The 23,763-nt window shown below is 42.6% G+C and overlaps 1 protein-coding gene across 5 annotated transcripts; it reads left to right on the plus strand.

Annotated features, from left to right (window-relative positions):
- The first annotated feature begins 35 nt into the window (after positions 1 to 35).
- Positions 36 to 23,267, plus strand: LOC124860561 (cohesin subunit SA-2). Of its 5 annotated transcripts, none has more exons than XM_047353976.1 (32): positions 36 to 54; positions 2,707 to 2,740; positions 2,933 to 3,029; positions 3,611 to 3,835; positions 4,243 to 4,339; positions 4,515 to 4,591; positions 4,953 to 5,157; positions 6,725 to 6,876; positions 7,615 to 7,812; positions 8,218 to 8,316; positions 8,890 to 8,969; positions 13,842 to 13,949; positions 14,122 to 14,218; positions 14,483 to 14,585; positions 14,717 to 14,820; positions 14,980 to 15,072; positions 15,165 to 15,257; positions 16,027 to 16,227; positions 16,416 to 16,483; positions 16,571 to 16,658; positions 16,994 to 17,074; positions 17,517 to 17,609; positions 18,055 to 18,223; positions 18,598 to 18,728; positions 19,019 to 19,120; positions 19,773 to 19,906; positions 20,130 to 20,252; positions 21,138 to 21,313; positions 21,423 to 21,618; positions 21,872 to 21,964; positions 22,049 to 22,160; positions 22,956 to 23,267. In XM_047353976.1, exons 2-32 carry the CDS (start codon positions 2,712 to 2,714, stop codon positions 23,004 to 23,006), a joined length of 3,675 nt encoding a protein of 1,224 aa, XP_047209932.1. In that variant the 5' UTR covers positions 36 to 54; positions 2,707 to 2,711; the 3' UTR covers positions 23,007 to 23,267. The 5 variants fall into 5 exon arrangements, with proteins under 5 accessions (XP_047209932.1, XP_047209931.1, XP_047209928.1 ...); XM_047353975.1 differs by lacking the exon at positions 36 to 54 and adding an exon at positions 2,232 to 2,297; XM_047353972.1 differs by lacking the exon at positions 36 to 54 and adding an exon at positions 2,321 to 2,530.
- The last annotated feature ends 496 nt before the right edge of the window (positions 23,268 to 23,763 follow it).

Genomic DNA, 23,763 nt, shown 5'->3' on the forward strand with positions numbered 1-23,763 from the left:
GTTTGGCTTCATTCATTTTCCCTGTTCCTGCTGCAGAAAAGGTACATCTAAAAGGTACATCTAAAACAAATTAGAATATCATGAAAAATTTCGGTATTTTTTGTGATTCATTTCAGTAAGCAAAACTCACTTGTTATATAGATTCATTACATAGAGTGAAATATTTCAAATTCTTATTTCTTGAACAGAATTTTGATGATTATGGCTTACAGATAATGAAAACCCAAAATTCAGCCTCTCAAAAATTATGAGTATTACACTAATTAAAAACACATTTAATGTATAAATGTTTTGTAATGGATTATCAAACAAAATCTATAAAATTATTTAGGAGAGCTTCACTAGGGGTGGACAGCCTATCAAGAGCCACTACACACAGATCAATCCGAGGGCTACAGGTGTGTTGTCTGGACTGTGGAGAAAAAGAGCTGGGCTGTTGCTCAGTGGTCCAACGTCCTCCTTTCAGATGAAAGTAAAGTTTGCATTTAATTTGGAAATCAGGGTCCCAGACTCTGAAGGAAGAATAGAAAAGCACATAATCCACATTGCTTGCAATCCAGTGGGAAGTTTCGGTCAGTGATGATTTTGGGTGCCATGTCATCTGCTGTATTTTCTGAAGTCCGCAACCAACCAGACAGCCACAACAGCCATCTACCAGGAAACGTTAGACCACTTGATGCCTTCTTCTGCTGACAAGCTTTATGGAGATGTTGATTTCCTTTTTCCTCAGGACCTGGCCCCCCTCCACACTGTCAAAAGATTCAAGGTGGCATCACTGACCATTATGTTGTTCTTAATTCACCAACAAACTGTCCTGACCTGACCTATTTTAAGGGGAAAATGAGAGACACCAGACCTAACACTGCAGATGACCTGAAAGCCATTATCAAAGCAACCAGGGCTTCCGTTACACATCAGCAGTGCACAGGCTGATCGCCTCCATGCCACGACGAACTGATGCAGTAATTTATGCAAAAGATGGACCAACCAAGTATTGAGTGCATAGAAATTAACGTACTTTTCAGAAGGAGGACATTCCTGTGTAAAATATTATTTTCTTATTAATCTTATGCAACATTCAACATTTCTGAGACAATGAATTTTGGGTTTTCATTAGATATAAGCCGTGATCATCATAATGACAACAAATAAAGGCTCTGATGGATCTATTAAATATAATATAGTTTCACTTTCTGAAATTAGTGACAAAAAATAGTGAACCCATTGTATAGCTTTTATGCACCAAGGCCAAATGGTTAAATTTTAGTCTCATCTGATCAGTTTCTTCTTCAACATGTCATTGCAAACACAAGCTCTATGGGCTTTTTCCTAGTCATACCTCCATACAGGTAGGACTTATGGAGAATATAATTACAACATTTTCATGTTGACAGACTCTTCCACCTGAGACATGGATCTCTGCAGCTCCTCCAGAGATACCATGAACCTTATGGCTGCTTCTAGGTTTAATGTGCTTCTTGCCCAACATGTGGGTTTAGGTGGACGGCAATGACTTGGTAAACTTGCAGGATGATAGCAATGCTAACCAGATTTTTCAGATTTTGATTTTGAAAGGCATGTGTCGTTCTCCTTCCACTTCACTGTGATGTGGTGCTTGTAGAAGAGTGTAACATAAAATACCAATAAAATACACACAATATTGAGAGTGACAATGTGAAAGTTCATAGCATAAAGTGTGCATACTGTTGCAAGGCACTGTAGATAATTTGTGCAAGCACAGTGTAAAGATAAAGCAACTTGTAGACTATTGTTTGACAGGATACAGTATTTATTTCTGCAGATTTAGATAGGCAGTATTGCCAATCAACAACAGACGCCATATTTAGAACTAATTTCATGTTGGCGCGTTAATTTCATTAACAGTTAACCAGAAATACGGGCGATTTATTTTGAAATGTAAACCGGAAGGTGCTCTTTAGCCTGCTTCAGCCTGCTTCATTTGAGCCCATATAACAATCATTTGAGCCCATATAACAATGGAAGATGAGAGAGAGAAGAGCCTAAATATGAGAGAAGGAGTTACTTGAACACTAGACCTCCCGGAGGGTGTTAAAAAACTAGGCAGAAAAACACAACCTGAATTATTAAACAGAAAACCCTTTATAATGAATGCAAGGATACAATCTGCTAAGTTGCAAATGATTTTCACATATGGAGTTAAATAACCAATCAGGCTCCAGAATGAGAAAACGTTGGCCAATCCGCAGTGAGGATTTGTTCGCGGGTAGTTTACTACCTTTACTGTAGCAAGAAGAAAAAAGTTAGCCAAGACTAAGGTACAGTTTAGCTAAATTATTTTCTTTCTAGATTATAAAGCTTTTTACGTCGTGTGTACTTGTGATTTTTTAGTAGTTGTATGTGTTGCAGATAGTAGTTTGGTGTTTTATATATTTTCAAAGGGTCATTGATCTACGCTTATGTCGGCTAACGACACATTTGCCCCGTAATTCAGCTGGATTTTCTGTGGTTGTGACATATATTTATTTTTGTATGTATAAAGACGTAAGTGGTAAGTGAGTTAACTTGAAAGTTTCTACAGTCCTTGTAAATCGTTTACTTTTTATGCAAAAGTTGTACTAGTTTTGTTCTTGTCGACTCATCAGTTTCCATTTTTGTAAATATGAATAAATAAGCTATTTAGTCATTTATAATCGTAACACAATTATCCGTGGTGTTCTCTTTCAGCTAAAATGGAAACTGGAAGCTCAGTTAGTGACAGGTAAAATCAACCAAGCCCATGTTTCAAATCTGCACTTATCCGGTTAACTTTGAATAGTCACCATAAAGTTCATTACCTATAAATACTTTTATAGACCTTGTTTATTTTTTTGCTTACATAATTCTTTAGTAATAATAGTATTTTTTTCATTCTTGTTGAGATTTGTCTTTATTCTGTCTTTTTTGTCACCAGTCTTGAGGACCTGGATCTTTCCTCAGAATCTGTTAGTATCTGTGATGCTCAGACAAAAGGCACAAAGCGAAGTAAACAGCTAGTAACTGGGCCCCAGGTAAATTTGATTTTCTTTAAAGTCATTAGTTTTGCGATTGCAAGGGTTTGTAAGGTCATATTATTAGATTATTTTCCAGAACTGGATAAGTCTGTAAAAGTAAAATATGGGAAAATATTTGTAATTAATTTTTCTGCCCATCCATCCATCCATCCATCCATCCATCCATCCATCCATCCATCCACTGTCAGTCTATTTATCCAACTCTTTACTTTCTTATACTCTAGGGTTTTTGCAGGTTCTGTATTTAAGCCCTGTCTATAAAAAATACATCTGCCCTAAATTCAATGAAGTTTTTTTTTTTTTTTTTTACTTTTTATACCTTTAGGAATGGCAAAAAATGTCAAAGAGCTATGAAACTTTAAAACGAGGAAAAGTATGGAATTTTTACATTGAATAATTGTGTACGATTTGTAGGTTGTGTTCCAGTTTAGTTTTTTTTCAATTTATCCAATGGAGTTATCATTTTTCATTGTTGTATAAGAGGTTTCTGTTATAAATGCCTAGAATAGGACCTAGTCTTCATTCACAGTTACTACGAGTCCACAACATACTCTTAAATAATTCTCTTTCATGTTAAGCCACCAAAGAGACCCAGGCGTAATGCTGCATTGAGGGTGACATCCAGCCCTAGTAGCAGCCCCATCCCAAGCCCTCCTGACCCCTCCCAGCAGCAGCAATCTCCCTCCCAGGGGGTATCCAGAAAGATCTCCTTTAGACGTATGAAGAGCGTGACCGAGGAGAGCCAGGGGATCAGTGCGAAGGATATCTATGATGCTGTGTGCTCTGGAAAAAGTGCCATGGTGGTGAGCACAGTGTTATAAGCAGGCAAAAAGCACACTCAGGAGTTAACGATACAGATAAAAACATGAAGGGAGAGAGGTGCTGATGGAGGCATATGCCGTTAAAAGTGAAACAAGCTGACAAAAAGAGAGATGATTGTGTGGCTGACACGTGGTCTTAAAGTATTGCCTTTGATACGCAAAGAGGGACGATGAATCTCATTGGGCCACAGAGTCAATGATTGACAACACTGTCCATCCCAAGTATTGTTGTCCTATTTTCAGTCTGTGTTGAGTAAAGAAAAGGAGGAATAATCACATAACAAAAGGAAAGGAGTGAATCTGAAATCCATGCTGTCCATTTTATTTCTATCTGATCTTTGATCTGTGTGCGGTTTCCTCATTGACTGCTGTCTCCCTGTCGATCGTAGACGGTGGTGGAGGAGTGGTTGTGCAGCTACAAACAGAGCCGAGAAGCAGGCTTGCTGGTGCTCATCAACTTCATTGTTCAATGCTGCGGATGTAAAGGTCAGAGGTTAAACGGAAGGCCGCTCAGGCTGTCATCTGTAGTATTGATCTCTGTGCTGTTGACAGCATTACATTTAAGCAAAGGAAAAATGAAAACGTGAAGATACCATATGTTCTAAATTATGTTTTTAGTCCTGTACTTTATTGAGATTTTAATGTGGATCTTTTTGCTCAGGTGTGGTGAGCAGAGATATGTTTGAAAGCATGGAGAACGCTGACATTATCAGCAAACTAACAAAGGAGTTCAATGAGGTAAGGGAAACAAAAGCTTACTTATAATCTAGTTTTGGAAAAATGTCAACAGTAAACGTATTTTTTTACATCTCTGCAAATCAATCCTTTTCTTCTGTCTCAGTTTGATTAACCCTGGAATTAGTTTCCAAAGTCTAGTAATCTCTTATGTTCCATGAGATCGTGATCTGAAAGATGGCGCACAGCTTGACTAAAAAGGCTAATTACAATCTAATGGTTATAAATTAACACATTAATTAGTTAATCATCACTGCGTTTGTCATTAGCAGACTAAACCACAGGCTCCATATTACTATACAAAACATATTACAGAATATTAAAGACATTTTTGTTGTTTGTATTTTATTTATTTTTTGGTCAGGATTCTGTGAACTACCCTCTGAGCACCCCCGGTCCTCAGGTGAAGCGTTTCAAAGCCGGTCTGTGTGAGTTTATTCGGGTCCTGGTGCGCTCATGTCGCAATAGTTTTGTTTACGACGAATTTCTCTTCCACACCCTGCTGGCTCTGCTCACCGGCCTGTCGGACTCCCAGGTCAGAGCCTTCAGACACACCAGTACCTTTCTGGGTAAGCATGTCAGAACATCATAGCTGCCGCACAAAGTGGTACATTTCCTAATTCTTACATATTTGCCTTGAAAAAGTATTCATATCTTTCTCACAATTTGCCATGTTGCAACCACAAAATTTAATCTTTTATGTGATAAATTAAAAATAAAGAAGCACGTTATAGTACCAAGTAAGGGAAATGGTATTTGATTTGGCCCATATGTATAAAGTCCCTTTTAGTTTGATGCCCCTTAATAAAATCCAGTGCAACTAAAGCAGCCTTCAGAAATCTAACAATTATTAAATGGAGTCTACCTATGACCAGTTTATTCTCAGTATATATGCACCTGTTCGGTGAAGGCCTCAGAGAACATTAATGACCAAACAGCATCATAAAGACAAAAGGAACACAGCAGACAGCTTAGGGATGAAGTTGTGGAACAGGTGAAAGCAGGTCTAGGTTATATAACAGTAATCCCAGCTTTGTAACATCTCATTGATCACTGGTCAAGCCGTCATTTGAAAATGGAAAGAATATGGCACAACTGCAAAGGCATGGTCATCTATCTAAACCTCTAGGCTGAGCAACGTTGAGCACTAGAGAAGCAGCCAGGAGGCCCATGGGGGAACTGGAGAGGTTTTTAACTTAAGTGGGAGAATCGGCTGACAGGCCAACTATCAGTCACTCTACAGATCTGGTCTTTATAGAAGAGTCACAAGAATATAGCCATTGTTGGAGGAAAAAGAAGTTCTGTTGAAAGTTTGCCACAAGCTCTGGTCAGATCAGCCAAAAGAAAACGTTTTGATCTATGTGCGAAACACAAGAAATGCAAAATGAACACTGCATATCATCTTTGACACACTATCCCCACCATTAAACATGGTGGCGGCAGCATGATGCTGTGGGATGATGAATTAATTTTTGTTTTGAGCAGGACAGGAATAACAGATTAGATTTGATGGAACAATGGATGGAGCGAAACACAGGGCGAAAGCTGTGAAGGACTAGTCTGGAGCAGAGATTCACCTTCCAGCAGATAACAGTAGCCAAAGCTCCCATACAATAGTTTCAGCTCTCAATCCAGTCTGACTGAGCTTGAGCTGTTTTATTAACCACAATATGCAAAAAATTGAAGATGAACAAACCTGGTAAGACTCTAGTTTATTTGTCATTGCACACTTTTGCCAGCATTACAACAAAACTGTATTGGTTCCCAGAGCGAGAAATCAAATGAACAAAATAATGACAACATAAAAAAATAAGTCATAAATGAAACAACAATAAAATGAGAATAACATTAAGCAGGGTAAGAACCATAGACATAAAGGCATATCACTAAAGACGTCCTAAAAGCTCTGAGTCAGAGGGGCTGAATATTAAATCACATCTTTCAGATTTTTAGATGTTAAAGAAAATCATGCTGTGTTTTCTTTTCACTTCACAGTTATGGACTCCTGTGTGTTGGTGCATCACCTAAAAAAAAATCCAATAAAGTAAACGTTATGGTTGTCAAGATGTGAAAAAGTTCAAGGTGTACGAATACTGTTCAAAGATGTAATTGTGTCCGACTTTTATCGTGTTTTAGCCATGAAGCTGATGACAGGGTTGGTGGACCTGGCGGTGGCAGTATCAGGTCAGCTGCAGACCACCCAGCGGCAATGCGACACAGAGAACAGCAAGGGACCACATGAGCAAGCCTCTGACAGGCTGCAGGAGCTGAAGGCCTCCATCAGAGAGGTAAAGCATGCAGGCACACAAACACTGACCCAGTCGCAGATTAGGGCTGGGCGATATGACGACGCTAGATTTCAAAAGGTTTTAAATTAATAATGATCAGCCAAAGCAAAGAGGTTGTGATATCATTGTTCTTTGTCTTTGCAAAGACGTATCAGTTTATTCCTCCTTTTCCTTTAGCTTCATAAACCCAGCTTCTACCTAGAAAGATGCACTTTACTGGAGTACCCGGGGTTTCTGTTGTGCTTCACAGAAGCTCGAAAAATTCCACAAGCCCATTCAAATCTGTTCAGAAAATTCTTTAACCTAAATGCTTCCCTACAGTCATGTCAACAAATTACAACCCAGCCTGGCTGTTTTTCTAAAGCGCCAAGTAAATGAGAGGTTTGGCCCATACGAGCTTCCATACAAGGGCACAAACCACCACGGGATTTCTCTTCTCCGCTCCGCTCTCTCAATATAAACAAAATCCCACCACGGTATATCGTATTATGTAAACACATACAGACGTTTAATCGTTTACATGATTGGATTTTCTTGAGGGGACGGGCGGTCCTGTTGGGCCCCCTTGGATAATGTTAGCGGGATCCATAATGTTCGGTCCTTAGACTTGAACAGTGTTTTTACAGCTAAAAGTGCCATGAGCAGCATGAAATGTTTACAGATGGATAAACCTGGGAGTTTTGCAGTACTCTATAACTCGTGTCTCTATCTGTGTTTATATCAATGGCGTTGATGTAGCTGCAGGAGAACAGAGAGGAGCTCTCCTTCATGATCAACGCCACCTTCCGTGGCGTCTTTGTGCACCGCTACCGCGACCGGCTGCCAGACATTCGTGTGACCTGTATTGAGGAGTTGGGGGTTTGGTTGAAAACGGACCCTGAAAACTTCCTCAATGATGGATGCTTGAAATATTTGGGATGGACCTTACATGACAAGGTAAACACAGATGGGGGAGGCTGTCAGCCTTTTCTGGAACAAGGTTTTCTCTTTGCTCCAGAAGCATTTTTGATAACGGCTATTGAGAATGTCTGTCTGGAGCTCTCTGCAGAGCAAAAAGTAAAATAAAATAAAAAAAATGAAGTACAACTTTTGACTGACTCACATAAAGAATGCTGCTGCAGAATATCTGCAGAAAAGTAATCCCTATTCACACTACACATTGAAACTTCTTTGGGGTTTTCTTTGGCAATGTTTCATCTATTCATCAGGTTTTCTTTTTTTAGTCCATTTTATAGGAATGTTGTACACTGGGGGAAACATCCACTCAGAACACACTCAGGCTTCAGGGAGTGTATGTACACGCTGCATAAAAACACGTTACTGTACTCCGTTTTCCCGCAGCAAAGTCCAGTGCGTCTGCAGTCTGTGCGTGCCCTGCAGGGTCTGTACCAGGAGAAGGAGTTCATTGGCCGCCTGGAGCTTTTCACCAGCAGATTTAAAGTGAGGCATCTCTCTGGGTTGGACTCACGCCTCATTAAATGCCTGTTTTCTCCCTCTGTTTTTTCCCCGTCTGCCTCAGTGTTTTCTATCTGGCTTCTTTTCTCAACATCTGTCTACCATCTATTGTTTGCTCTTTTTGTTTTGTTTCTACTTTGTTGCCTGACTGTGTTTCTCCACCCACTTTTTTGTGCCTCCACGTTGTATTTTAATGCCTATTCATTTTTTTTTTTTTTTTTTGTCTTTGCACCACTTCTGTTTGTTGGTATGGTCCGATTCTTTGTCTGGGCGTGTGCCTGGTTCTGTTAATTGCCGCCAATTACTGATAGTTAATAAGCCCTTCTCAAACACATGAAAGCCCTCTTAAGCCACATGTGCTGCTGCAGATAAATGGTCTTTTTTTGTGCTGTGGCTTACATCCTAATCAGCGAGTAAAAGTGTGTGTGTGTTTGTGTGTGTGTGTGAGGCAGTGCATTTATGCATATTATTCATCAGCTTGTTTGGCTGCTGGCGCAGTTGTACCTTTCTGTGAGTGTATAGCAGTGCATAACTGAATTTCTGTTTGTGTGTGTTCAGGAGAGGATTCTCAGCATGGTGCTGGACAAAGACCCAGACGTGGCAGTGGAAGTGGTCAATCTGTTGCTCATGATCCAACTGTGAGGGCTTTCTCTGTCGTTGATGGTTTCTTTGTTGAAGCAGTGCAGGAATATTTTTAGTACATTAAAGAAAATGCAGAATATCTAATCTTCCTTAATTGTTTAGAGCTTTAATTCTGATCTTGAAGGATCAGTCGGGAAATTTGTCACAAGTAAAACATGTGACAGCAATCGACTTGCTACAAAGGAATGTTGTGCTTTAAATATTGATTTCGTTTTTGCATCTGATGATATCTGCTGGAAGCAATCCAAAGCCCCAGGGGACCAGCCCCCCCCCCACCACCACCACACACACACACACACACACACTCCCACTCCATCATACACAACAACTAAAGAATCTATTATCAGAACCGGATGTCTTTGTCCAGGATCTGCACAATCAGAGCTGTTGCAGCAGCAAACAAGGCACTGTTTATGAGGATGATGGATATATAATGTCCTCCCAAAAACAAATAAGGGCAGCCTCTTAGCAATCAAAGAAAGACTTCTGATCATTTCTGAAAATGTGTGATAGATCATTTCACTAATAAGAAAAGATAAAGACCTTTTAAGCAGGTAAATTGTAGCCATTGCCTGTTTTATATACAGCACCTTGCGAAAGTAGTCATACTCCTGTCGTGTTGTAATCACATATTTAATATTTTTATTCGGAATATGGGTGATAGGCCACCAAAACTAATTTTGGTAATTTTTTTGGATGAAATTTTAAAAGACACTTATATATGATGGTTCAGACAAAGAGTGGTTCAAGAATCCCTCATGAGGACCAAAATATCGAGGCACGTGACGTCGTCCGGTACGGCGGAGCCGGGGTCCCACCCTGGAGCCAGGCCTGGGGTCGGGACTCGTCGAAGAGCCCCTGGTGGTCGGGTTGCTCCTTGCGGGACCTGGCCGGGCCAAGCCCGAACGAGAGACGCGAGGCCATCCCCCAGTGGGCCCACCACCTGCAGGGGAACCTTGAGGGACCGGTGCAAAGAGGATTGGGTGGCGGACGAAGGTGGAGACCTCAGCGGCCCGATCCCCGGATGCTTAGGCTGGCTCTAGGGACATGGAATGTCACCTCGCTGGGGGGGAAGGAGCCTGAGCTGGTGCGGGAGGTCGAGAGATATCGACTAGAAATAGTCGGGCTCGCCTCCACGCACAGCGTGGGCTCTGGAACCCATCTTGAAAGGGGTTGGACTCTCTTCTACTCTGGAGTGGCCCACGGGGAGAGGCGGCGGGCTGGGGTGGGTTTTCTTGTTGCCCCCCAGCTCAGCCGTCTCGTGTTGGGGTTTACCCCAGTGGATGAGAGGGTCGTATCCCTGCGCCTTCGGGTTGGGGAGTGGTCTCTGACTATCATTTCAGCCAACGGGCCGAGTGGTAGTGCAGAGTACCCGGCCTTCTTGGCGTCCCTGTCGGGGGTGCTGGATAGTGCCCCTCCCGGGGACTCCATTATTCTGCTGGGGGACTTCAACGCCCACGTGGGAAACGACAGTGACACCTGGAGAGGTGTGATCGGGAGGAATGGCCTCCCCGATCTGAATCCGAGTGGTGTTTTGTTATTGGACTTCTGTGCTAGTCACGGATTGTCCATAACGAACACCATGTTCAAACATAAGGGTGTCCATCAGTGCACTTGGCACCAGGACACCCTAGGCAGGAGGTCGATGATCGACTTTGTTGTCGTATCATCAGACCATCATGTAGACCATGTTTTGGACACTCGGGTGAAGAGAGGGGCTGAGCTGTCCACTGATCACCACCTGGTGGTGAGTTGGATCCGCTGGAGGAGGAGAAAGCCGGACAGACTTGGCAGGCCCAAGCGCATAGTGAGGGTCTGCTGGGAACACCTGGCGGAACCCTCGGCCAGGGATGTATTCAACTCCCACCTCCGGGAGAGCTTTGACCAGATCCCGGGGGATGTTGGAGACATAGAGTCCGAGTGGACCATGTTCTCCGCATCTATTGTCGATGCTGCTGCCCGTAGCTGCGGCCGTGGGGTCTGCGGTCCCTGTTGCGGCGGCAATCCCAGAACCCGGTGGTGGACACCGGCAGTGAGGGAAGCTGTCAAGCTGAAGAAGGAGTCTAATCGGCTGTGGTTGGCTTGTGGGACTCCTGAGGCGGCTGACGGGTACCGTGAGGCCAAGCGTGCTGCGGCCCGGGCTGTGGCAGAGGCAAAAACTTGGGCCTGGGAGGAGTTCGGTGAGGCCATGGAGAAGGACTACCGGTTGGCCTCGAAGCGATTCTGTGAAACCGTCCGGCGCCTCAGGAGGGGGAAGCAGTGCTTCGCCAACACTGTTTACAGTGGGGGTGGGAGACTGCTGACCTCGACTGAGGACATTATCGGGCGGTGGAAGGAGTTCTTCGAGGATCTCCTCAATCCTGCCATCACGAATTCCCTGGTGGAAACAGAGGCTGGGGACTCGGGGTTGGACTCTTTCATCACCCAGGCTGAAGTCACCGAGGTGGTTAAAAAGCTCCGCGGTGGCAAGGCTTCGGGGGTGGATGAGATCCGCCCTGAGTACCTCAAGTCTCTGGATGTTGTAGGGCTGTCATGGTTGACACGCCTCTTCCACATTGCGTGGCGGTCGGGGACAGTGCCTCTGGACTGGCAGACTGGGGTGGTGGTCCCCCTTCATAAGAAGGGGGACCGAAGGGTGTGTTCCAGCTACAGGGGGATCACACTCCTCAGCCTCCCTGGTAAGGCCTACGCCATGGTATTGGAGAGGAGAGTCCGACCGATAGTCGACCCTCGGCTTCAGGAGGAGCAGTGTGGTTTTCGTCCCGGCCGTGGAACACTGGACCAGCTCCATACCCTCTACAGGGTGCTCGAGGGTTCATGGGAGTTTGCCCAACCGGTTCACATGTGTTTTGTGGACCTGGAGAAGGCATTCGACTGTGTCCCTCGTGATGCCCTGTGGGGGGTGCTCCAGGAGTATGGAATTGGGGGCCCTTTACTAGGGGTCATTCGGTCCCTGTACGAGCGGAGCAGGAGTTTGGTCCGCATTGCCAGCACTAAGTTTCTGGTGCATGTTGGACTCCGGCAGGGCTGCCCTTTGTCACCGGTCCTGTTCATAACTTTTATGGACAGGATTTCTAGGCGCAGCCAAGGGCCGGACGGGGTCTGGTTTGGGGACCAGTGGATTTCGTCTCTTCTTTTTGTGGATGACGTGGTCCTGCTGGCCCCCTCTAGCCAAGACCTACAGCATGCGCTGTGGCGGTTCGCAGCCGAGTGTGAAGCAGCTGGGATGAAGATCATCTCCTCCAAGTCCGAGGCCATGGTTCTCGACCGGAAAAGGGTGGCTTGTCCTCTTCAGGTTGGAGGGGAGTTCCTGCCTCAAGTGGAGGAGTTTAAGTATCTCAGGGTCTTGTTCACGAGTGAGGGAAGAATGGAGCGGGAGATCGACAGACGGATCGGTGCGGCTGCCACAGTAATGGGGGCATTGTGCCGGTCCGTTGTGGTGAAGAGAGAGCTGAGCCGAAAAGCAAAGCTCTCGATTTACCGGTCGGTCTACGTTCCTACCCTCACCTATGGCCATGAACTTTGGGTCATCACCGAAAGAACGAGATCCCGGATACAAGCGGTTGAAATGAGCTTCCTCCGTAGGGTGGCTGGGCACTCCCTTAGAGATAGGGTGAGGAGCTCGGCCATCCGGGAGGGGCTCGGAGTAGAGCCGCTGCTCCTCTACATCGAGAGGAGCCAGTTGAGGTGGCTCGGGCATCTATACCAGATGCCTCCTGGACGCCTTCCTCGGGAGGTGTTCCAGGCACGTCCCACCGGGAGGAGGCCCAGGGTACGGCCCAGGACACGCTGGAGGGACTATGTCTCTCGGCTGGCCTGGGAACGCCTTGGCCTCCACCCGGAGGAGCTGGAGGAGGTGTCTGGGGAGAGGGACGTCTGGGCGTCTCTGCTGAGTCTGCTGCCCCCGCAACCCGGTCCCGGATAAGCGGAAGACGACGAGTACGAGTACTTATATATCTTCTTAAATGGAAAACGTTGGGAATAACACAAAGTATTTTTTTCTATTAGCCATGTTATTTTCATTTTTAATGTCATTTTAAGTCAGGCCACAAGCTTTCAGTGACTTTTTACTCAAAAACCAACTTGGACAAACCCATTCATCAAACTTGGCTAAATACAGCAAGGTTTTTGAAAGAAAGTTCTTGTTTTTGTTATTGAAAACAGACTAAAAACATTTTGTAGACCAGGGGTCTGCGACTTTTACATTCCTTTACAAAAGAGCCAATTCGGCCCTCGCTCCAACCAAATAAAGCTCATTTAAAGCTGTAAATGTGACCTTTTGAAAAAGGATAAAATTTTTGGTTAAAAATCTACCATTACTACCATGTTTGACCCATTCTCATGTTCTTCGGCCTCTAGCAGGTTTTCTTCCAGGATTGCTTTAAATTTAGCTCCATCCATCCTCCTATCGACTCCGCCATTATGCTGGGGAAGCTGAGTTCAGGGTTATGTTAGTTGTCCACCACAGTGCTTTGCATGCAGGCTGACCAGAGAACCTTCTTCTACACGTTTACTGTGCCCCTACTTGGCTTGTGACAAAGGGCAAAGAAGACTTCTTGTGGTTTATTTTCAACAATGGCTGTTTTCTTTCAATGTTTCTCTGAAGATGGCTCTCTGACGTTTTATTTAGGGGCATTTGAGTAAAGGGGGCTCAAATTAACGCACTCCACATAGAAAACCTGTAAGTTTTCTATGCAAAAACCTAAATGTATTGACATTCTTTTAGGTTTGAGGTTCGACGGCGTAAATACTTTTGCAAGGCAATGTCGTTTTAAAAAATTGTTTTCTAAATACATTGTTGACATTTTTTCGACCTGGTTTATTTGTTAGAAATTGACTGTTCTGACTGAGTGTGTTGACACCTGCAGCAGCACAGAGGAAGGCTTGAAAGAGGAGGAGTGCGGCCACATGTATCCCGTGGTTTACACATCACACCGAGGCCTGGCATCTGCAGCCGGTGCCTTCCTCTACAACAAGTATGTTCCATGTTGGAAGAAGCATTAATCCCTGAGGAGGATTTGTAGGAGCTGCCACAGTATTAGCACTGAGAACAGTACCTCTTTTCCACCTGTTCATTGTTTTATAGAAGGACCTGTTTTCCATTATATTCTCTTATGTGAAATGTCCATGTTTATTTATGTGTGACAGGCTGAAATGTGTGATTACTGCTAACAACCAGGAGGATGATAACAGCAGCAACGCAGCCTTTTTGCAGATACTCATATCCTTCTACATCCAGAGTGAGGTAGCCATTTTCTCTTTCTGTCTCGCTCCTTCTGAGCTGCTGTTCTTAGATTAATTTCCCTCATAGATCCCAAATTTTCTTATTTGTTGTTGTCATCAAAGTCCGTATTTAGAACAAGTTGAGTTCCCTATAAAATCTATGCTCATCTAAGCGAAGTGCAGCAGATGGAACAGCAACAAACCTGCTTTCTAACTGAGACCTTGCATTCTTTGAACATAAGTGTAGTTTAAAACATTGCTGAGTCTGAACTGTTTCATGCAACAGTTTCATGAGCATGGTGCATACCTGGTGGACAGTCTGTGGACTGTGGCGGGGTCTGAGCTGAGAGACTGGGACGTCATGACAGCTTTACTGCTGCAGGATTCTGGTGAGGAGTGAGAGAAAAATGTTAACAGCCATCATTGGTACCTTGATTTTACATCCTTTTGCACAGTGCTAATGAAGATACCTGTTCTGCGATGTCCTGTCTGCTAAGGCTTTCTGCTTTTGTGTTGCCAGGTCTTATGTATGAGGAGGAGGGGGCGCTCTTAGAGATTATGGTGTGCTCCATCCGACAAGCAGCAGAGGCAACTCCACCAGTTGGGAGAATTCAGAGCAAGAAGGTGCGAGAACACTCAGCTGTAACCGTTTTATGGGACAGTTGAGGTTAGAGAGGAAAATCTAGCTTTAAAGCTAAGTAAAATTGAAGATGCTGTTACTCATTTTTTCGAGCATATTCAGGTTAAATATTGTGTCCTTTTGAACTGCTTGACACATATTAGATCCTGAGTATGAAGCACAAGAAAATTCAGGAGCAAGACAGGACTCGCATTACCACACATTTCATCCCTATACTACCACAGCTGCTTTCCAAGGTACAAAGCTCAACTCATTTACTGTGCTTTATTTTTATGGACACTTTAGAACCGTTGTTTTTTTTTAAGCTTGTTTTTATATTCACCTACAGTACTCAGCTGATGCAGAGAAGGTGGTCCTTCTCCTCAGACTTCCTCTTTACTATGATCTGGACATGTACAGCAGCACTCAGTGGCTTGAAAAGGTAAGAGGTAATAGAGATCAATTATCAGTTTCCAAGTCTTGCCACAGACTCTGTTGGATTTAGGTCTGGACTTTGACTGGACCATTTTAACGAATGAACCTGCTTTAATCTGAACCCTTCCATTGTGCTTCCTGTTGCTGTATGTTTATAGTTGTTGTACTTCTCCAGCCTTTTTCACCCTCATATAGGTTTTATTCATGGATTGGTCTGTAGTTCATTCATGGTCTCATGTGACCAGACCACTTTCTTCCACATGTCTGCTGTTTTCAAGCCCAGCTTGTGGCTTCCTTCCGGTGACTTTTTTTCTACTCTTTCACAAGCTGTCCTAGCAGCAGATTCGTCCACCTGAGCTGTACATTTCTGCAGCTCCCCTAGAGTTCTAATTGGCCTGCTTTTAGGTGGATGGCCATGTCTTAGTTTGTCTGCAGTTGTGCCATCCTCTTTTTGTTTTCAGATGATAGGTTGAACTGCGTTTGTTTTATAACCTGTTTTAAACTTCTCCACAACTTTATCCCTGACCTCCCTGGGGTTCTCCTTGGTTTTAAAGATGCTTCAATCCCCAAAACATTTAAGAAGGATTCAATTCCACACCACTCCAATCTGTTTACTAATTACAGTAACTTCTGAACATAGTTTTTTTTTTTTTTTTTTGTACTTTTTTATTAAGAAGTATTACAGTAAAGGGGGTTGAATACAAATCCACCCCACAAAGTTTTTAGCATGCATCGTTTTCTTGATCCTTCCCTTTTGTCTCCCCTGTTTCTCTCAGCATTTCGACCTGCTGCTGTCCCAGATTTGTAGCATCGTGAAAAAGCACACGGATGCGGCCGTGCTGCAGGCCTGCGCCCGACTGGCCAGCACTCTCTGCTCAGACTGCTACACCTTCTCCTCCCGTGCACACCTGGCATTCGGTCAGCTGTTGGATGACCTGACTGAATGCTTCAACACCTACCTAAGTGACTTACTGGAGGTTCGACAGTTACTCAGTGAAAGCCCGCATACCAGGAGTTAGAGCTTTCACTAAAAATCATTAACATCCACAGCCTACACACACTTATGTGCTTGGAAATAAGTAGATCGTTAAGAGCAGCATTTAGTACAGCAGACTGGCTCCTATATCCTCTTTGAGTGTTTTAGTTGCTGCGTTTTATTGCTTAGGGTACAGCAGATGAGGATGGAGTATACAATGCAGCTACAGCCTTGAAAAGGATTGCTGCCTTGAGCAGGTGAGGTCCTATAATAGATAGGCTTTGTACTGACTCTGCCTTTCATCACAGAGAAGCATTTGACTCTAATCTTTGTGTGTTTTTCAGTGCCAAGGACCCGACTGGATGGCAGCTGTTTGATTCCTGTCTTGAGTTGCTGAAAAGCAGGATAGAATCCTTGGATTTTGACACGGAGGTTTATAGCAACATTTTATTTGATGGTGCAAGGTTGTAAATGTAGTTTGATTGGGATTTTATCTCATGGAAATGATGAGAGAGTAGGGCAGTGTGATCAAATGTTGTGCATAAAATATATATTTCATAGTTATAGTGCCCTAACATCTAATTTAGCTAGAAATAGAGCCGATTCTATGTTTTTTGCCTTTGTGCTCCATGTGAGACCACTTTTTTTCAAGAAAAGGTTTCATTTTTACTTGGTGGCGGTGCATCCGAGGAAGTTCCAGGAACTCTTTGTATTTAAACTCAAATCTCGACAGAAGCTACTTTTAACTCATCTCTGTGTAATTTCAGCTCATGGTGGCGGCTCTGAAGTGTGCAGCTTTTCACCTCATGTGGGCAAAAGTGAATGCAGTCAACATCAAAGCAGCTGAGGTGCTTGTTTCTCTTTTTAAAATCATGAATCAAACGGTCTCTGACTAAAGTTGAGCATTTTTACCCTTCGAACACAGCCTGGATTCTGGTGGCGTCGCCTTGTCTGGATTAGTTTGAGCCAATTAACAAGGTGCCATCGTGTCACAGCCGCTCCATCATCTGTTAGTGAAGGTCTTGGCTGTTTTTAGAGCCATTATGTATCAAACAATTCACCAGATATTTTACCTGCAGGCCAATTATGCAAAAACCTATTAAGGTCAGAACTTTATTAAAGAATCACACATCTTATGGGTATTAAAAATAGATAAATCTCTAATTGATGATGTTGAACTGATGATAAAGGTAGAGGATTCCATGACAAAGGGTTTATATAGGCTTTAGCAGCGTTTTTACTGTTATTTTATTATGTTTTCATAAATTTATAACTCCACTTCTCTCCCAGGCTGATTTAAAGCGTCTGAAGAAGGAGGTCCGCTTGTTCTGCAGAATCTGTCAGACTTGTTTGTGTCTGGACCAGACCAAGATAAGGGATCAGGTAAAAGATTTGTTAAAATGATCATCATCCTCTGTGCAGACCATGTAGGAATTAAAAATATATAAAAAAGGTTTAACATTATAGTTGACACGCAAATATAAGCTGGAGCAAAAGCTCCCAGTTCTGCCACAAAAATAGAAATACAAATTAGGCTTTAAAATATATGTATGTATTAAAATTATGTTTTGGGAATGTTATGAAACTAAAATGCCTCAATTTAAAATCTTGGGGTTTACAAAAGAGTACTTAAATCGAGTTATTACAAGACTGGTGTTTTGTAATAAAACCCAGGAATGTACCAGGATGTGGTGAACGATCTGAATCTGTGGTGAATTATACTTTTGATCCAAGTGAACATAAATCAGACCATCTAAATCTAAATTAACCATTAATTCTGATCTACTGATATTAGAGTATTAGAGTCTGATTTTCCATCCATTAACAGGCATTTGAGGTGCTATGTGACCTGCTGCTGCTGTACAGCGCGGCTTCAGTCCGCGGCGAGCCTGTCCTCCAAACGCTGGTCCACCTGCCGTCCGATTCTCTGCGCGCTGAGTTGGCATCTTTTCTCCTGGACTTCGTCTTCACCGACTCAGAAAACATCGAACTTGATGGTATTCTAATATAAACTCAGATTACAGTGCCAACTCTGACTTCAGGTTTATATGACCTGGGACGCTTCCTGCAGCGGCTTTAAGCGGCTTGACTGGTTGCTTCTGGTTTTCCCCTGGCTGTTCATGAAATGAATCTCCCAGAAGACTATTCTCTCAGATCTGCCTGTTCTCGTACGGTTTTAAGACTATTTCATCATATGTCTCTTAATACCAGCAGACGCTGGTGTTGAATGTTTTTGTTCACATGTTCGCCTCTGACTTATAAACATCTGGATCCTCTGCTTCTATATGTAATTGTAAAAGAAGTCTTTCGTGACACCGTTTTATACGTCTTGCTTTTTGATGTTATCAAACCTTTGCTCTCTTATCTTTAGATGAAGGTTTGGAAAATAAGGTGGCTCTTCTTCAGAAGAAACGCAACCAGCTGGGTGGCTACTGTAAGCTGGTCATCTACGGTGTCCTGGACCTCAGTGCTGCAACCAATGTCTTCAAGCACTATAGCAAGGTGGAGTGATGATTTAGCCTAATCTTTAATATGTGTGCCCAATCATGCTTGGATAAATTAGCCCGATATGGAAAGGCTATTTAAAATGATTAATATTGGAGAGGATGTGTGGAAAGCGTAGGAAGGTGATAAAATTTGTTTTAGAACAAGCGAGGTGCAGAAGATGAGTAATGGAGTTAAAACAAGCACACATGGCATGAACGGAGTGGAGTGGATTTTTTTTTTTGACGTTGTTAGACACTTACGATTAAATGGTGCACTGACATTTCGTCATGTCTGGTTTCTTACAGTACTTTAAAGACTTTGGAGACATCATAAAGGAGACTGTGAGCAAGAGCAAGCTCATCAACCCCATACAGAGTGCCAAGATTGTCTGCTTGAGCCTGCAGCAGGTGGGCTCTCCATTTCACTGTTATAACTCCCTCCTAATAGTTTGCATTGCAGAAGTATGGCATGGGGTGGGTGTACGTGGCAGTAGCTCTATAGAAGAAAGATGTGCATTCAGTACTAGTTTAAACACAGTGGAAACTGAACATGTAGTACAGCTGTTACAGAAAGTTTCTCTTTTCTTCACCGACTAATATCTATTACCTTAAATGTATAAAAATGTTCAAGGTACAAATGTGAGTTGAGATGCACCAATCAGAGGGTTTGTGGCAGATCTCCAGTCACATATTTCATAAAGCTCTGACCTACCAGTACTGATTTTTAGAGTATTCTGATTCATCCTAAAGAGCTATAAAATAACAACTTCATATTTTTGGTACTTTCTGGAGAAACAGAAAATTAACCTGTCTTTTAAAATAAAGTATTTATTGCTAAATTAAATAAGGATGTCACAAAACCTGTCCAAAGTTGCATAGTTGTATCTCTGCAACTAATACAGTGAAATCCTCCAGGTTTTGAGACAAATTCGCTAGAACTTGAATCACTTAGAGGACAATTGGCATTCACCCAGACTGAAAACCAGAGCAGAAACATTAAAGCTTTCTCTATGCAATGCATGCCCCATGTTTATGTAAAGTCATGCCTCTGTGTGCTCAGCTGTTCTCCGAGATGCTTACAGAGGGCCACAACCAGCAGGATTTCACCGAGATGAGAGAGTTGGCCAGGAGGCTTGCCATGAGCTTTGGCGTCGATCTCCATCGAGCCCGCAAACAACTGGTGGTCCTACACCTGTTAGTAACATATTTCTCTAAATACACTCTAATTTATTGAATATTTTCCCTTAGTTTATACCAGAATGCTCTAAATTTGATATTTAACATATTAACTCAGGTTTTATAACAACATTGAAATGAAGTTTGGCACATTATTGTGAACCGTAGCTTTCATACTGTTGCCTTTTGGTTAGTGCAATAATCTCTAATATGTTTTTGCTCGTATTTTATTTGCTGTCAGGGACGGTATCCGTTTTGCATTTCACGTGGGGCAGGAAGGAGAGGAGGAGCATCCAAACTTGGCCTTCTTAGAAATCCTCAGCGAGTTCAGTTTCAAGTTGCTTCCTCAGGACCGCGCCCAACTGTGAGAACCACAAAGAAAAACTCATCTGTTTTCATACAAGCCCAATCAATCTCACAGTTAAAAAAAAAAAGGCCATCTGTGTGTCTCTCTATGCTGTTACCAATCAGAAATTTAGTGGCCAGTTTAAATTTTTTTACTTTTGTAAAGCGTTGACCTGGGAGCGGTTTTCATTTATATTAGGAACAACCAGAGGCCAATTCATAGGTGTGTGAGACAGCATGTGTTGTAAAGCAAGGTTTTGAATATTTAAAAGAAAGGCTAATGTGTTGTGGGGTTCACATTTTAAACCCTAATATTTCCAGATAAAGCATTTCCATGACTGACAGAGGTTGAAAGCTCAAAAGAATAAAACAGATCAACCTTTCTGTAATATATTAAGACGTTCTGAGATATGCTTTAAAAACACTTTGTGTCACCAATTTGAAGAAACATTCCCAGGGCGGGTTCCCACCAGAAAAAGTCTCATACTAAACAATCAAAACGGCAAATTTACAAAAATGTGCTCTGTTGTAACAGCCTGAATAAATGGTTTCGATATTTAATGTTTCTTAGACTTTCTGTCCCTCCTCTGACCTCAGGGCGGGTCAAGCTGAAAATCGTCTGTTTCTGAGCCGATAACAAAAAACCCATTTTATGTTTCTCACTTTAATGCCAGTGTTCCAGTGTCGGGTTCAGGTTTATTTACTCGGCAAGAACTGCTCCTCTTGTTTTTCCTTAATCTATCACTTGCCAAAATCAGACATTGAGTTTTAAAGAAGAGTAAATGATGCCAGCCCAGCTAATCTCCAGAAACCTTAGCAGGTCTATCAAATGCAACGTAAAAACGTCATCAGAGCTTCCCAGGGTCTCTGTCCTTCAATCCTGTCACTCTTTCTTCCCTCCCAGAGCTGACTTTGTGAAATCTAAGTGTCCCCGTGCTGCCCTCTCCTGGCCATCTGTTAAACTGTATCAGCGTTCTTTGGAGTCTCGCTCATCCAAATACAAAGAGCCAGAGCAGGGAGGCGAAGCCGTCTCCTTCCTTGACACTCCTGTAGCCAAACGCAAGAAGACCACAGCTCCAGGTGACACTAAATTCTTATATTTTTTATCAGTAGTATTTAAAATGTGCTACATGAATCAGAAAGAACAAATAATGTTGGAAACGTGCGACTTGGCGTCTGTCTTGTCCAGATTCAGCGTCTAGCACTACCAGAGCGTCGTTGTTGGGGACCAGCAGTATCCAGAGCCACCTTCACACTCCAGCCCTCACCTCGACTGCCCTGAGACAGACAACCAAACAGCCAGCTGCCAAGAAGCCCACAGCCACAGTGTCAGAGAGTGGGAGTGGCCTGACTGAGCTGGAGTCAGAAGATGAGTTCTCCTCAGAGTGAGTTAGATTTTATCATCAGAATATCTGCAGCATTCAGGCTGTTACAGTTGGACATCCGCCAAAAGCCTCAATTTGTGTTTAATAAATGACTTGCAGGCTTTTTCCCGCCAACAGCAGGCCGGTCTGCTTTCCGTTCTAATTTAATAAGAATGTTACCAGGCAAAACGAAAGTCAGTATTGAAATAAACCAGACTCCAAGGAATATAGAAATGAGGTTGCAAATTGCAAATGTTTTGTGCTGTTTTCGCAGTTCACACATGCGGAAGGTAAAGCCAACCAAACAAGGAAAAGCTTCTTCTCTGCAGACTGCTACACAGCAAGATCTGGACTCTCACCTGACTTTGTAAGGCTGGTGTTTATTTTTTAGTAAAATTCTACTTTCAGACAGGAGTATGGGGAAAATAATGACTCTGTTATCGCTACCTAGGCTTTCCCTGATTGAGGATGACATTTCAGAAAGAGCTGAAGGCGACAGTTCAGAAGGCAGGGAGCCGGAGATCGAAGATTACGAAAGTGACAAAGACAATGACTACACACTGGTAAAAACAACAAATGTTCATCAATGTTATTGTAAACAAGTAAGAGGTATTGACTTTGAGGAGCTGCCTTCAGACCTATTACTACACAAGTGTCATGCTGATTCTGTTTCTAATGCTTGAAATCGGGATATAAAATATTTCTGTGAAGTTTGAACTCTTCCAGCAGCAAATTAAGGCGACTTTGGTTTGCTACTGGAGGAGAACATAAAGATGGAGGGAAGGGCATGGACCTTGAAATTTCCCCCAGCTTTTCAAACTGCAGTGTGCCAAAGAAAACCCTGGCGCCTATGTTAACTGTTACCGAGGAGGAATAGAAGAAGCCATTAGCAATATTATTGTAAATGCACAGGAGTTTACATGCTTTCAGTGTGGCAGCCTGTGGTACTGCTCTAAAAAAGATTAAAAATAACTTCAGTTATTAGAGTTGGCACTGTAATCTGAGTTTATATAAGAATAGCATCCAGTTCAAAGTCCAGGAGAAAAGATGCCAACTCAGCGCACAGAGAATCGGACGGCAGGTGGACCAGCGTTTGGAGGACAGGCTTGTCGCGGACAGAAGCCGCACTGTACAGCAGCAGCAGGTCACATAGCACCTCAAATGCCTGTTAATGGATGGAAAATCAGACTCTAATACTCTAATATCAGTAACTTCAGTTGACACAGGATAGCCCTGTTCTGCACATATACAACAATGGGTTTGAATTATGTGCCTGTGGCTTCCTGTCTATAAAGAGAATGTGGAATATTGTTTACTTGAAAATTAGAACTGATTGTTTGTATGTTTTTCCCTTGTAGCCATCAACACGTCACACCTCAGCCAGCATCCTTGATGAGCTCTTTGACTGAGATCAGTTTGAGATCATCTCAGCGTTTCTGCATTTTCAGTCTGCAGCAAACCTTTCTGTGTAAACAAATATTTAAACCATATATTCTTCTAAATTTGTTCATCTGTTGTGTTGAATTTTGTAACTTTGATTATTATATTATTTAAAATGTGGCAAAGGTTCAGACTACATTTTGTTCAGTTTATGGGAAACCATTTTGTGGTTGCTGTCACCTTTTTGTGTTTGGCCCTTATGGTAAATAAAATATGCCTAATGTTTCAAACTTGTGCTAAAAGTTTTTTTCTTTAATTGCTAAATGATCTTGACTAGTGATGCAAAATTATCTATAAACCTTTAACGGTCACATTTTAGTGCTTTTTTTTGTTAAACTTTAAACATCCTATTGTTTTCTGTTCAGCTAAATAGAATTCATTTTTTGTTTTACAATGAAAGAAAATCACTGAAATTCACTTCTAGCTCCAAGTGCTACAATTTATTTATTTTTATTTTTTTTGCTTGACCTTATGAATGAAAATATTACAAAAAAGAATTGTTTTTAAAAAATACTATAAACTATAGACAATTTAAAAAAAATACATGAACCAGAATCATGGAAAAAAATCACAAATGCGTAGTTTTAATCTCTTGAATTAATGTTTAAAGACAAAACCAAGTTTTAAACTAGTTGCGCAATGTTCACCCATTCATAGCGCCTGGTGGTGGATGAAATCTTATTACCACATTTCGCGCCTGTTCCTGTGGTCATGTGACACTGTGCC

Source organism: Girardinichthys multiradiatus, chromosome 23 (assembly GCF_021462225.1).
Source record: "Girardinichthys multiradiatus isolate DD_20200921_A chromosome 23, DD_fGirMul_XY1, whole genome shotgun sequence".
Taxonomy (NCBI): domain Eukaryota; kingdom Metazoa; phylum Chordata; class Actinopteri; order Cyprinodontiformes; family Goodeidae; genus Girardinichthys; species Girardinichthys multiradiatus.